Source organism: Archocentrus centrarchus, chromosome 24, assembly GCF_007364275.1.
Source record: "Archocentrus centrarchus isolate MPI-CPG fArcCen1 chromosome 24, fArcCen1, whole genome shotgun sequence".
Lineage (NCBI taxonomy): Eukaryota > Metazoa > Chordata > Actinopteri > Cichliformes > Cichlidae > Archocentrus > Archocentrus centrarchus.
The window spans coordinates 24,308,629-24,323,755 of NC_044369.1; the positions used below are offsets into that span (position 1 = coordinate 24,308,629).

The following is a 15,127-nucleotide window of genomic DNA, read 5'->3' on the forward strand; positions in this document are numbered from 1 at the left end:
GCAAATGCATGGAAGTGACCCCACAGAGGTCTTATGCAGCGACAAAGACAGAATATGCCAAGATTACACTTCAATCAAGAAATCTGAATCCTGCTGACTTAAATCCATATTGCACATATTCAGTCGGATCCCAAACACGTCTGTCGGACTGAAGCATGGTGAGTGTGATAGTCCTCGCAGACATCCACACGCCTGCCCATTTTAAAAAAAAAATTTTTCTGACTGTGTTGACTCATCCCTGAAGACACTGGACAAAAATGCACCAACTACATACTTCAAAGATGTATCACAGGAACGACTACTCACGCATGGTGTCTACAGAAATGTAAGCAACTGAATATAATCCCCGCTGTCCTTGGAATAGTAAGTGTTTGAGGCGTTAGCTCGTTAGCAAGTTTGCCAAAAAAAAAAAGTGGTTTTTCCTCGATTCCCATCATGTGAAATGTCACTGACTTTCTACTCAAAATACAACATACCTCATTATATTTATAGAACCAGTTTTAGTCATGCCACAAAAATCTTTGTCATCACTAGTAGCAGACAATATAGTAACATAAATTTAGGCTGCAGCCTTATTGATTAGCCTGTGATGCCAACTTCTGATTGGCTGAGCATTGTCTAACATGTCGGTCAGGGATGACTCACGGCCATAAATTGTACAGGCTATGACTCATCATTGAGGAATATTAAAGCCATACCTACCGCTCAGCAATATTATAGTCAAATGTAAACATCATGGTTGCCTTATGATTATAGTAATGTTACACATAATGCATTGATATCAGCAGATTATGTAGATTATATAAATAAAAACATTATGTAGTATACACCCTTGTCCAAGAGTGCAGTATGTACTTTCTCTAATTTGTTTATCATGGAAATTAGGGCAAAATAGTTTTGCAAAAGGCAATAAGATCTCTGTTGAAGTCTTTTCTATTATGAAATGGGTCTGTAATGTCATGACTTTTATATTAATGTTATATTTTGATTAATCACAGGAGGATAGGGTTCTGCTTTAGTTTGTTTTTGATTGATTTAAAAAAAATTTAATACAAATTAAGGCTTCGTTTTTAAATTAATGAATTAAATTATGTGCAGAAACCCTGCATAATAGCTAAAACAATTCTAAACAATGGTTAAATAGATTAAACTAACATAACACTTGTAGGCTAAGTAATGAATTATGAAATACATATAATAGATAAACACATGATTTTGCAGTCACATGACCACTAACCTTTCTACCATTTTGGATATGTCATATTGTAGCAATGAATAAGGCCCCAGTCACACAGTTCTAGAGACCAGCTGATGACCATCTGGTTACAAGGGAAAATTGTTCAGTTGCAAGGTGAAACTGGTCACAATGTGGTATATGGTGCATGAAAAACCTCACTGGTAATGCTTTGGCTGCCAGCAGATTGCTGCAGTCACCCGTAGCTTGCATAGAAGACAACTTATTACAGCTTATAATTACTCGCCTACCAGAAGTGCAACACAAGCTGGAACTGGAGACTATGAGGCACAACTTTTATTTTTAAGGCGGGCGTTCGCTGTTTCCGGTTTGTGCCACACTTTTTGAACCTGCTAGCAACCAAAGCAATCGAAGCGCAACCTCCAGCAACCATTCAGGGAATACACCTTTTTTTCCCCTCACTACCGGTGGTTCTATCACAACTAATATGGTGGACAGCTCTCGAGCATTGAGTGCATGTTGTTATGCAAGAAACCTCAATACAGCACTTTTCTACTCTGACCAGTCTCAACGCTTTTTACTAGAAACCCCGTTCATATACTGTAGTTCTTTAATTTATCCCTTTAAGAGCTTTCTAATTATCAAACACACACACACACACACACACACACACACTCCAATGGATACAATGCAGCCAAATTGGGGTTCAGTACCTTACACAACAACCCCTCCAGTTGGTGGAGCCACTGATATTCTGATTAACAGTAGTAAAATCTATATAAAAAAAAAAAAGTCTAAAAGTGATTTCAGTTTTTTATAACAAATCAAAATGTTCATCTGCTGCCACAATTAATTGGTAAATTTTTAAAAGTTGCTTTTAGTGTAGCAGTACCAGTAAAGTTGACCAGGTATGTTAAAGCAGTAGGAAGGATTTGAAGACTTGGAGGGTAAAAAAGGCTGACAGTGACACTGATTTAGGCCAGAAAAATAATGCAAAATTTTAATTTTAATTTTTTCTTTTTTTTTTTTGCAAAAGACAACTTTATGTATTCAAAGCACAACCTCGAGTTTGATTCCAAACTTAGTTTGAGAAAATTACATGAATACCAACAGTACAGTTCATTAATCTGAAGAGCAGTTAGAACACACACACACGACAAAATGATTATAGAGCAGACAGCACATTTTAATAAGACATCCTTTTCAGTCTAGCATGTGTGAATCCCAAAACAAACAAAATTAACTAAAGTTCAAAAGGCACACGCGACATCTAGATATGGAAATGAACAGAGAAAGGTAAATGAGCTATCTTTTGGGGGGGGGGGGTCTTTGTTTTTTATTACTAATAGTTTATTTAATGTGTGGAAATCCCTCCCTTGGTCTTGTATGTAAAACAATTCATCCTATTCCAACTAGATCAGGTGAAAAGTCATCCTCTTCTTTTTTCTCCATCAGGTCCCATATCAGTGTTTTCTTTGTGCTGCTTAAGTTTCTTTACAAAAAGCGCGCACACACACACACACACCCACACACACACACACTACTCTATGGAGCCAACCAACGACCAAATCGACACCACAGTCAAAAAACATGTATACTTTATTTCAATTTGCTGCAACAGGGGAACTAAAAACAAGCTGCAGACACACACAGGAGCCCCCCTCAATTTAAACTCACTTGGATAGAAAATATTCTCAATTTAAAAGCCGTGAATAAAATGAAAGCAGAGAACATATGGTGGACGAAAGAGTTTGGAACACAGCGCTGTGCAGCTTTTGTCCAGCTAACAGACGAAAAAAGAAAAAAAAAAAAAAAAAAGGAACACTTTAGATTATAAGAGCACAGTTTGGTGCGGCTTTCCAACCGTTTAAAAAAAAAAAAATTATGAACTTTCAGGAATAAATAGGAGAAAAACAAAGGACACCGCCCTCACTGTTCTCTGACATTTTGACTATAGGGTATAAAAGAGAAATAAACTAAAATCTTTTCAGAGAAAAGCAACAACACACACACCTCACGTGTCTGTACAGTCAGCCACTGTCCCTCTCTCGCTCTCCCACACACACACACACACACACACACACACACACACACACAAAACAGAGAACTCTGTGGCTATTGATTAAATGGACTGACTGACTTCACAACACACTGATAAACAGACAGTGCAAATTTTCTGACAGCTGTAAAGAACCAAAAATAAAAGCAAAGATACACCAACAGGACAAACTCAGACACTTTTATACAATTCTCAATTAATTCAGTGTTGCTCTCTCTATTAAAAAAAAAATTAAAAAAATCAATAAAGATGGAATGAAGCTCCAGAGAAGCCAATATGGGGAAGGAGGGGCAGTATTTTTGGGTTAAATGCTGCGCAGATTAAAAAAAAAAAAAAAATGCCTTTATGCAAATACGAATTACTTTAAGATTGTTATTTTACTTACTTTTTTTTTTTTTTTTTAAACTCCTTCATTAAACACATTTTTAAAAATGTTTAAAACAATAGGTTAACTACATAAAAACACTCTGGAGCACCATTTTCATAAACGTGAATTCAGAATTAGGATCCCCCCCAAAAAAAGCCAAAATGGTGATTCTGGTCATTCTAAAGGCAGCGACTTGACTGGTGGCACTAAGTTTGGACATGAATGTAGACACGAGTCAATCCAGTCAACCGACTACAGTGCATTACAAAGGTGTTTCTCATCTATGGGGGTTATAATGAATGACCTCTGACCTCATGTGGCAGGGAAGCTGAGGTCACCCTGGTCCTCTACACCTGTATGATGTGAAATGCTTTCTTTCCAAAGTTACGTGAATTCTCTCAGAGAAAAAAAAAAAAAAAAAAAAAAGGCAGAGAAGCCTGGAAGAAGAAATAAACGACGCTCGGCTCGCGGGTTTTCCCTTCCTCTGTTGGTTTCTCATCCCGCAAGGCTAGTCGAGTGCTTTTTGAGGACACCCGGGTTTTACAGTACCTCACAGTCCTTTGGGTTTGTCTCAAGAGTTCTCGGAGTCTCAGAAATAGTTTCCTGAATGAATCCAGTCACAGGATATGGAAGGATGCTAAAGTGTCTGTTAACTGGATAGAAGGAGTTACAGAGATCCTGCTCCCGCTTGCTTTCCCTCCGTTTTTCTGCTTCACCACTCGGCATCCCCAATGGCTTTGGAGAAGACGTAGTCTCTCCCGTTCAGATTCATGATCCCATCCTTCAGGTGGAATTTCCATTTGTTCTTACTTCTGTGAATCTGCAGAGTAAAGAGAAGGAAATGAATGTTGTAGGCGTCAAGGACAGATGGACACTGTTTCAGCTTACGGTGGACACAGTCTGATGTCTTTAGCCTCTGCACACTGAGGCCAGACAAATTTACTGTGATATTAACCAGCAGTGACTATTTTCTCCACTGAATTAGCATCAAATACTGTAATAACTTAATGTTTTATGATGGGAACCAAAAGCTCGGTAAAGGAGGATCTAGCTAAGTCCAACAGTGAAGGCTCACAACAGAAGAATGTGAAATACCTCTTAAACTGTTTCTAACATTTATTCCCAAAAGTGAGATGGAAGCTGCCATGAAAAACTGTTTAAGCCCCGTCCTTCAATCTACAGCAGCCCTGAATGAAATTAGCAAAGTCTGACAGTGATTTAGTAAGTACAAATCACATTAATGCAGTAAAACTGCTCCACTCTGTTATTTTATAATCTCTCATTTTCACTGCTTCTGCAAGACTCAGTGTTGATGCCTTTGTCTGGATGGTGGAGCCAAAAGGCCCCAGCACAGGAGGCTCTATATCAAGAGATGCATTAGAATTACAAAAAAGACACTTGCATATTTATCCACACCGGCAGGTTTTGATACACTGCAGCCTCTCAGAATAAATCAGCTCCTACCTTGTCATACTGGCACACCACTACATTCTCTGTATCAAACAGCTCCTGGTCCTCTTCGTCGCTGACGTCGTCTCCGCTGTTCAGCGGCTCCTGAGTAGGAAACCAAACCAATGAGATGAATCAAAGTTTTGTTTTTTTTTTTGGCAAAAGTGACACTTAAAGACAAATACCTGCCAAAGTAACCTGTGGTGTTAAAGTCTAATAAAATCTTCAGTAGCAAAGCTAGAAAAACTACAGAACAACCTTTGTAAAATAACATTAAACAGCTTTTCACCCCCGAAACCTCTGTGCTGCTGTGGTTCTGACTGGATCACTTAAAAAGCAGCTGGATGTATCAGGCTAACAGAGTGCCACAGAGATGATATTTTTATAGTCTAACCCCTGAAGCAGAATCACCTCAATTCTCTCAGGGTAAGAAACAAAAGATTAGGTTACTTGTGCATTTAGTCTGCCAAGACAGTCTCCACAAACTGATGCTGTTATAATAATTTTTGAATTAAAAAAACAAATGCAGACGTCACATGATAATGTCAGACTATAAATGAGCTACATCGTGATCACATGACGTCACCACCACTCAAGTCCTGGAGCTCTCTCTGTCCAGTGAATGCCTGACCGAGGTCTGCTTTTGTTTTGCTCTCAGTTTGTAGTGCTCTCTCCCCGCCCGGTGCCAATTATGACAATGGGTTTTCTTTTGCCAAGTTTGCATAGCTGCTTCAATTGTTCCAACATCCCCCATTTAGCTACCTGTGGAAAGCTGCTGCTAGCTACTGGGTAAAATAAAAACATCATGCTCTTCCTGTTTTAGCTGCACAATCAAGCCTTCATTTTTCCTCAATTTCCTGTCAGAATTACACTATGAAAGTAAGACATACAGGGAACCAATCTAAACGCAGGTGACGTCACAAACAAGTGACCTCCTCTGAAGGAGGGCAGAAAATTGGACGCTTATTTCATGTGGCCAGTTTTAAAAGCCTCGTCAAACCAGCTGTTACTTCTTAATAAAGTGAAAAACTTTGACATGTACTACATTCATTTTTCATCCCTTGCTCACCTCTTCAACCTGCCCGTCCTCTCCATCCTTGTCTTTCTCCTCCTCATCATCTTCATCATACTCCTCCTCCTCATCCTCGTCCTCATCCGAGGAGGTGTCTCCGGTTCCGTCTACCTGCAGCATCATGGGAGCCTGCTGCGCCTGAGGCTGAGGCTGGGCCTGGGGCTGAGGCTGTTGCTGCTGTTGGGCCTGGGGCTGTGACGGCGCTTGTGGCGCAGTTGCACCTTGGGCCTGCTGAACCTGCTGGACCTGAGCTGCTGCCTGACCAGGCTGTGGTGCCATAGTTGCTGCCTGCATCACCTGATGGTAAAAAGAACCCCAAAGTTTAAAAACAAGTAAGTCTGTATGATATTGGTCTGGCTTTCATGTGTGACTTTAGTTCATCACATCGAAACACAATTTTAAATGTGCTTAATGCCTTTTTTCCTATGTATTAAATGCTTTTTACCAATATCTGAACAGACTAACACAACCTGGAGAAATAAGACCTTTCACACCTCTCTCATACAGCATTTTTATGGTAACAATATTAATGGTAAGCAAGGTAAGGCTAGTCAAATAGTTGCCATGTTATAAAACAGGAACATCAATCTATCTCATGTAGCAAAACATTATCTCGAGTGGAAAAGGTGGTCCAGACTGGGGGCTGATCTGGTAACTTAACTGGCCAGGTTCAAGTTAGTTTAAAAGCCAATATTACAAATTAAAAATCACCAGTTTTTGCAGTGTCGCTAAGTGAGCTAAGCAAATCTTCCTTACTAAACTTACTGACAGCAAAACCACATCTGAGTGGAAATGCTAGTTTGCCAGCTTCATCAGCGAACGTGATTTGTGACACTAACGGATGTATAATTTCAAACAGTACTGATGATCGATGCTATCTTGCACAAAGTGTTACTGTGAATGGTTTTTCAGAGCTTGCACAGAAGTCCTTTAAAACAACAACACAAAAAGAAACCCCACACTTTAATATCTCTACAAAATGTGAAAAGAAAAAACGCTGCTAAAGAAACAGAACAGAAATGGAGGAATCATTGCTAGAATGTAAGGCACTTCCTTACGACTTAAATGAAATTGGTCACAGAGGAATTGTAGTTCTGACCTGTGTATTGCCTTGGACTTTGTTTCCTGGGGTTAAGACAATCTGCTGCGGCTGTATGATGACTCCTGCTTGCTGGGGCAGGCCTCCCTGCAGAGGAGCCAGAACCTAGACAGATATTAAATTAGAGGAAAATGAACATGATATGTAAAGGAGATTTACATCTGAAAATGCAAAAAAAAATCTGTAACATCTTAATTGACTTATTTTAAATTGAATCAATTAAATTTGACAGCAGTTGATTTTTGATGAGAAGTGCATTTTTTTTTTTTAATTTGAGAAAGTCACAAGTAGCAGAGTCATGGATATATTTCTTTGGGGGAAAGTGGTCAGGTCTGAGCAATCAGCATCCTCCTGATTTCCCAGAATCATTTTATGTTTTTCATGGCACTTCTTCTTACATATTTCGAGGTTATTTTTCCAAGAATTGATTCTTCCACTGTGTCAGAACCACAGGGCCCACAGATATGCAGCCTTATTTAACCTACTTGTCACAAATAGACAGTGCACTGATTAAGACAGATAAACCAGACCACCTTTCTTAATTTGTCTTTATTTTTCAAAGACATTACATCCTATCAAATCCAGACATTTCCCTCTGCGTGACAGTTACCTGTTGTATTACTGGTGCCTGCACGCCACCAGGTTGCATCTGCTGCTGCAGGAGAATCTGCTGCTGGGGCTGGATGAGGTACTGAGCCCCGTTGGCAGCACGGACTACCTGCAAGATCTGACCTGAGACATCACAAAACAAAGCGTGGGCATACATGTCTTGTAAATATTATCTGCACATTATGATATTATGGCAAAACAGGAGTATTTCTTTGCAATTTGATGTAGAGATGAATATGTTTTTTTTTTACCTTGGCTGGTGATGAGTTGTTGGTATTGGGTGACCCCTGTGGGCAAAGCAAGAGTTGCTGCGGTAGCCGCTGCACTCTAGAGGAGAAAAGAAGAACACACGTAAAATCAGTGACTGAAACAAGCGTGCAAAATATTAAAGAAGCAGGAGATTTCAGGGTTCAAGAATGAAAGACTTCAGAGTTAAGTACTTAATTTTTTTAAACCTCCCCACAATTTAAAGTCCTAATATTCATATTCCATTGACTGAAACGATAAAAGCAGCATTTGTGTTTGTACTCACTCATTTTATCTACAAAGCTCAATGGAGAATGATTAAAAATTGGCAAGTGAAGCTTAAAAGAGTTGTTTGAGGATTATACCAAAATAAATTTTAAAAAATAGCAAACATATAAAGCTTCACGTGAACAGATGGCCCGTTCAATATTAAGTGCTGTTGCTGCAGATGCAGAAAAGATTTCCCACATATTTTACTTGATGAAGGAAAGGTGCGCTGTGTCAGTATGTATTAGACACAGCAGTATTACTGGTGGCTTATATCCACTGTAGTCCTGGATATTAAAATAGTCCTTTAATCTCTTCCGAGTCCTACTGCCCCATCTGTGTGATGCTTGACCAGTTATTCTACACTGAGGAAAAAGCCTGCAGAGCCCCATGAAGATCCTACACCCTCTTCTTTCTGAATGCCTACTCAAAGAAAATGTGTCACTTGCACCTTGCAGGGTCATATGTCTGGTTATAGATTCGACTGCTACTTTTTATTTTACTCAACAACTAACTGCTCCCACCCTGAGCAATGATTTAATTTCTTTTGCATGCATATGATCTGCTCACCATCCCCGTTGCACTCATGTGCTGTAGAATCTTAGGGTCCTGAACAATGACTTGCTGCTGGGGAGCTGTGGAAAGAAACATGTTCAAGTCATACCAAGAAACAAAACTAAAATTCCTCACATTATCCTAAAAGTGTAGGGCACAAAAAAAAAAAAAATGCACAAAATCACTGAGCATTTATCATTTCCTATGCAGGTCTGGCAAATAATTCAAAGCTGCGGGTGACATTTTTTTGGGTCCAAAAAGGCATTCTTAGGTGTTTTTAACCACTGTGGGCCTCTGCTGGCTAACCTTGCTGTTGCTGGGGCGGCAGTATGACTTGCTGGGCCTGAGCTGGCTGGGTCACCTGCTGGACTTGTTGGACCTGCTGAACCTGCTGCTGCTGCTGCTGAGCGGCCTGCAGGGCTGCCTGCTCCTCAGTATGGAAGCCCTCCACTGCCTTGGACTGCAACAGCTTGTTCTCCCACAGCTGTAGAAACAAACAGAAACAGGAGGCAGCACAAAGTAATTTGTTAGAAGGCTGCCTCAGACTTAATTTACCTCCATACTAAAATATTTCCAAAAGAAAATCTCCATCCAGGCAAGTGTTTAGCACAGATTTAGTCATTAACAGGCGTGTAAATACACCACACTGACCATTCATGCTGATGATTTTAATCAACCACTTTAACTCAAGAAATTAAGATAGAACTTTTGCTTGGTTGTGTTTGTGTCAATCATGTGATCCATGTGGGCGTATGTGCCATATCTTCCACTTGAATTAAGCGCATGTGGTGTACACACCACACTGGATGATATGCCATTTAACTGGTGTTCACACTCCACTTTTTCAGCAAATCACAGGCATGTCAGTGTAATAGTAGTACAGACCTACAGAAAGTGGCAATTGCAGCAGAAAACTGAACATCACCAAAAGAAACCATGGGAACTGGAAAAAGTACCCGTACAACATGGATGACATTTTTGTGACTTAATCAGAAAGTTAACATGGATTTCCAAAAGTCTCTTTTTTTCTGTCCAACCAGACAGCTAAGAACAGGTCAGCAGTCTTTGCAAAGCGCTCCGTTTTATGGGTCCTAAAACGTCAGGATGGTGTGGATACTGGCAGTGAAAGACAGTCAAAGTTACAGGTTTTAAAACTAAAATGTTCAGTAGCTGCTGTGGATATTTGGAAATTAAGTTGCTAAAAATGTAACAGTATATAACAGTATTTTATTAGACAATAAATTCAAACAAGGCACTCTTACAAAAAGACATACATATTTACAGTACGGGAGAAACTGTTTTTGTAAGTTACTCCCCTTGTACAATGCAGTACAAAAAAGCACACCTCTGCAGTAACAGCATTCCCCCTGTAGTCACTTCATACAGGTTCAATACTGATAAGGTCAGTTACCGTTTTCAGCTCCAAAAGAACTTGCTCATCAACTCCCTCGTCCAGGAACAGCTCTCGCACCTCGGTGATCACATCTTCTATCACAGACTTGTATAACTTAGGCTATGAGGAAACGCAAAAAAAAAAAAAAAAAGAAAGAAAGAGGAAAGAAACTTTTACAGTATGCTGCAGAGAAACTTTTATATTTTTCAGTTAAAAATAAACATGTCTGGTATGATCAGGATTGACCGTTATGAGTTTAGTTGGATGTAAAAACGAGCCCTCGGTGTATTTAACAAGCTGAGATTTGCTCTTTGGGCTTCCAAGCTGCCATCACAGCACCAAAATACTAAATGCACAACTGATGATGTTAATGATAACATTCATTTACGCCTCGCCACATAGGTTTTAATTAGTTTAACATTGTGATAATAGCAGTTGAACATGGGCAGATCAACTCTGGGTTTTGGCTACAGCGTTCGCACCACACTGCGTGGCTTGTTTTGCTAACTCGTACAAACCAGCCCTACATGTTACCCCCTACCAAGGTTTACATTATGCCCCCGGAGGACACCGTTGCACGCACGGTGGGAAAGCAAAAACAAACCCATAACGTTTAGAAGTCTGTCAGGACGCGACGGCCCCGTTTCAATATATAAAGCTACAAAAAAAAAAAAAAAAAAAAAAAAAAAAAAAAAAAAAAAAAAAAAACACGACATAGACGGAGGCGACTGCGCTGCCCCGATGTCCGCAGCGCAGACCTCGGGCTCGCCTGCCCTCCCCCTCGGCCTGTCTGCTTCTCCACTATTTAAAGCTCAGTCTGCTGTTTATATGTAGAGCCGGTGACGTAGCGTCGAGTAGCACCGTCCCATCCCGGGCAGTCTATATTAGAGAGCCAATATGGCTGTATAAAACCAGGGAGCGGAAAGGAGGAGGGCCAGAACCGAGAGAAGGGAGACGTGGAAGCCATTTTACGGAGCGGCAGAGCGCGCTCTCGACAGCCTTGTTCTTTAAACAGTATGTGGCGGAATGTGAAGGACATTTTCGGTGTAATGCCTTATCGGTGCTCAGCTTTGGCTAAATATTTTGGCTCTGCTGGCAGGTAGCAAGGACAAATTTGATATGGTATGGGTTACAGAGGTGGTTTGGGGCGGCTATCCTGCGTTCTGGTCGTGGAATGGTGGACAATGATGAGGCAGTTGGCTGAACGTTGACGACTTTCGACTGAGGAGGCTTTAATATACAAATATAAATATATACGCTTAACGCTCTCGCAGTGGATGATGACAATGTGCTTTGCGTACATCTGTATTTCATAAGCAATCCAATAATAAAACTTAAACATTTTCTTCCTTCTATGAACAAACGAGAATTTTTTGACAACTGGCAGCACAAGCGTCCACCTGAATTCAGCCATACGCGTTATAGACATTACTATGTCCACGTACTAGTGAAAGCTTCAACCTGTCGATAAGCCAGTAAACTAATAATACATGTTTATCACTAAACCTCAGTTCCTACACCAGTTTCTTCTCATGTTCTTATTTTAACTGAAATTACTGCCTCTCTAAAGTAAGCCATTCCTCCTCCAAGATGGTTTCATATGAAAGAACTATCTAGTTTCGAAAACTGACTATAATGGCCGATTGACTGAAACTTAAAATATTCCTTTTAATAGATATAGAACAGTGAAGTGTTTGTTAAATCACATTAATTTTTCCTGCAATACATAAAACCAGCTCGTCGACAGCTTTCCAATAACTTTACCCCCATTTCCCCCCGCTGACAATCCTTAGAGATTGATCCTTACCACTGGGTTCGAGTTAGCCGAGCTCGCCATTATACGCGTAGTGTAAAAACCACACGGAAATAGGCGAGGAATAGAGCCAAAAATTACGAAAAACGATTTAAAACAACTGGGAAAGATATTTTAAAACAGCCGGCATCACTTTTGTAAATAAAACACAGTTTAGGCGGTCTTATTTACAATCCCGGGCTGCGACTCCCCAGCCGTCCTCCGTCCGTCGTTGTCCTGCTTTATATACTGAGCGATGAAGCTGCGAGTGCGCGAGACATAGGGCAGGGTCAGGTCGCACATAGCGCGAGATTTCGCGCCGTGTATGACGCCCGAACGATAAGGTTGCTTCTGGGAAATGTAGTTCAATACTGCCGATCTCATTAGCTTAATGCACTGGGATCTTGTTTACTAAATTAGGCAAACTGTAAATATTCCGATCAATATGAGGAATTAAAAATAGAGTAATAAATAGATAAAAGTAGTCGATCATACTAAACGCTAGTAAAATTATTTAATAATTATTTAATACAATTATTAGCATATAGTATTGAGCTTCTTTTCATTTTTCTTTTCTTTCTTTCTTTCTTTTTTTTTTACCTGCACATGCAACAGACATTAGTCAGACAATAGTGGATGCTCATAATAAACATGGCCAAAGTTTCAAATAATGGGTTCAGCATATGTACAAATAATGAGCTAAAAGCTCAGGCTCACACTGGTTTTAATATTTGGCATTAGACAGCTTTTCTCAGGGGTTTGTGAGGGGCAGCCAGTCAGATGCTAAAACAGCTTGTTTCAGACAGTGGATGGTCTGAGGGGCTGCACTCATAATGTAACAAATATAGCTTATGTATGCATTAACACCAGTAACTGTAGTAACAGCACTAACAGTTTGAATGCTGTTTGCTTTTAATAGCTGCACCCTGTGGTAGCTCAGTACTACTTTAACCCCTAAATAGAGAGTCTGAATACTTCCTACACCACTGGTGCACACTTTAATACTTTAATACAACACAGGTGCTGCTTGAAGAAGTTTGACCTTTATCAGCTCCATGACTGCACCTGTAATGCTTCTAAGTGGGGCAGTGCGGTTCGCGTAGTAACATCGTGCGGCCACAAGAGGGTGATCACACCACGTCCCAGGGAGAACAGGCTCTCTCTTTCACATTTCAGCACATACACACACACACACACACACACACAAACAAACACACACATACACAATCCACTTTGTATAGCATGCAACTGTTTTCCACGTTATTCAATAAAAGGGGATTTAAGTGAATTTTTGGATGAGCAGCATCCACGGGTCTTGTTTGCTTGCTCTCAAACAGACTTGCCTCGACTACCAGGGGGAAATTTCATCCCCCCCAAAAAACAATAAAGCTTTGCAATAAATGAGAGCTGACAAGAGAACGCTACCTCCACTTCTGTCTCCATGGAAACTTGCCTCGCTGGTCATTCTGAGGATATGGATGATATAGACCGGGGAGCACACAGCTCTCTGTGTGCATCAATCCACTCAGCAGTTCAGTGCGGCTCCTCTGAAATGGCATATTACACCACCTGAATTCATTTCATTGAGTTCACTGAGATGAAATTAAAGGCCTGTGTGTTCCTGATGAGGATGTGCCTTTTGGATTCACTTTAAATCTTTTCCAATGGAGAACAATTGGGGGGGGGGATATGATGGAGAAAAAAAAAGATTTTGTGTTTAATCAGTGCTTCTAAATGTGAGATTTGATCAAACACAAAGCCGTGTTATCCGTGAACTGTCGTCGCTACCTTTGAGTTTCGCTCTCTGTAACTGAGTAGTAAGATGCCCTCTAAAGATCCAGAGAACGCACACTTTTTTTTTTCTCACGCCCCTCTTCTTCTTTGCTGTAGTTGCATAGCAACAGAGGAGCTGCTAGCTCCAGTTGTGTTGTGGTGGGAGCGTGCTGCACAGGGAGGCACTGGCTCAAGATTAAGCCGGTCTCTGCTTCAATTATGAATGGGCTTCCACTGCCACACGGCTCTAAAATGGCACCACTCAGATTGATAAGACACCGAGGCACTCTTTGGTACACTTAACTCTTTTACTTCTTTCCCTTAGGGAGGGGGAGCTTGGCTTTAATCAGAAGTATTGAACTTAAATGATTAGAGGAAGGAAATGAATAATTAACTGGTGGAAAAGGCTTGGTTATGATAAGACCCTTGTTGATGGGAATATGTGAGGTTAATGATTGGGGTCAGTCTTGAGAGCAAATTAGAGTCTCTAATATCACAAAGCTAGTAAGAGGGTGTTAGTGTGTGGCGCATGCTGAAGCGGTGTTGAGGAGGTGGATGACAAAGGTTGGCATTCTTTACGACATTTAACTTTAAACTCTGAAATGAAAACAGCTAAATTAGGAGAACCTGTACGGTACTCTGGTCAGCTCGCACGAACTGACAGCCAGTAAATGTGTTATTAACACAAACTCTGCTTCGCTCCGAAGGTTCAGTCTACAGTGGTTTATGTGGTGGTGGAGGTGGGTTGCAGCCTGGCTTGCAGATGTGCAGCTATGAGCTAGACAGTAGTGTGCAAAAGTCTTGAGGAATCCCTCATTTCTATATTATTATATTTTGCTTCCAATCAGCCAGACCTTCCTGTAATTTTTTTTTTTTTTTAAAGTGCTCTTGAGCAATACTTCTCCAGGCTTTCTGAAGGTCTTTCAACGTTTTTCTTTGGACACTGGCTGCTTTCCCCCTCATTTTCAGTCCAGTCCTCATACCTGACCATTTTCAGAGGAATGTTTTTCATTTATTAAGGCACTTAACACTGACCTGAATTATTCAAGCACAGAAAATACATCTAACTCAAGGGATGAACCGGTGTTTTTATCCGCACATGACAGACAACTTAGCAAAGAACCAGTTGATCCACCCACTGTTTCCCAAAGCCTCATCAGAAATGGTCTGAGTGGAAGGATGGCTGCCAAGAAAGCATTCTTAAGGAAGGGAAATGGGGAGAAAAAGGAGAGGTATCCCACATTACACAAG

At 40.5% G+C, this 15,127-nt stretch overlaps 1 protein-coding gene across 2 annotated transcripts; it reads right to left on the reverse strand.

The window, feature by feature from the left end:
• Positions 1–2,360: 2,360 nt before the first annotated feature.
• Positions 2,361–12,332, reverse strand: gtf2a1 (general transcription factor IIA, 1). 2 transcript variants are annotated; one of them, XM_030722064.1, is made up of 10 exons: positions 12,119–12,332; positions 10,330–10,431; positions 9,225–9,402; positions 8,934–8,998; positions 8,102–8,177; positions 7,852–7,973; positions 7,242–7,346; positions 6,140–6,439; positions 5,119–5,175; positions 2,361–3,308 (listed from the first exon to the last, which is right to left on the reverse strand). In XM_030722064.1, the coding sequence occupies exons 1-10, from the start codon at positions 12,146–12,148 to the stop codon at positions 3,210–3,212; spliced, it is 1,134 nt and encodes a 377-aa protein (XP_030577924.1). In that variant the 5' UTR covers positions 12,149–12,332; the 3' UTR covers positions 2,361–3,209. The 2 variants fall into 2 exon arrangements, with proteins under 2 accessions (XP_030577924.1, XP_030577923.1); XM_030722063.1 differs by having other exon boundaries at positions 2,361–4,441; positions 5,086–5,175.
• Between the last annotated feature and the right edge of the window lie 2,795 nt (positions 12,333–15,127).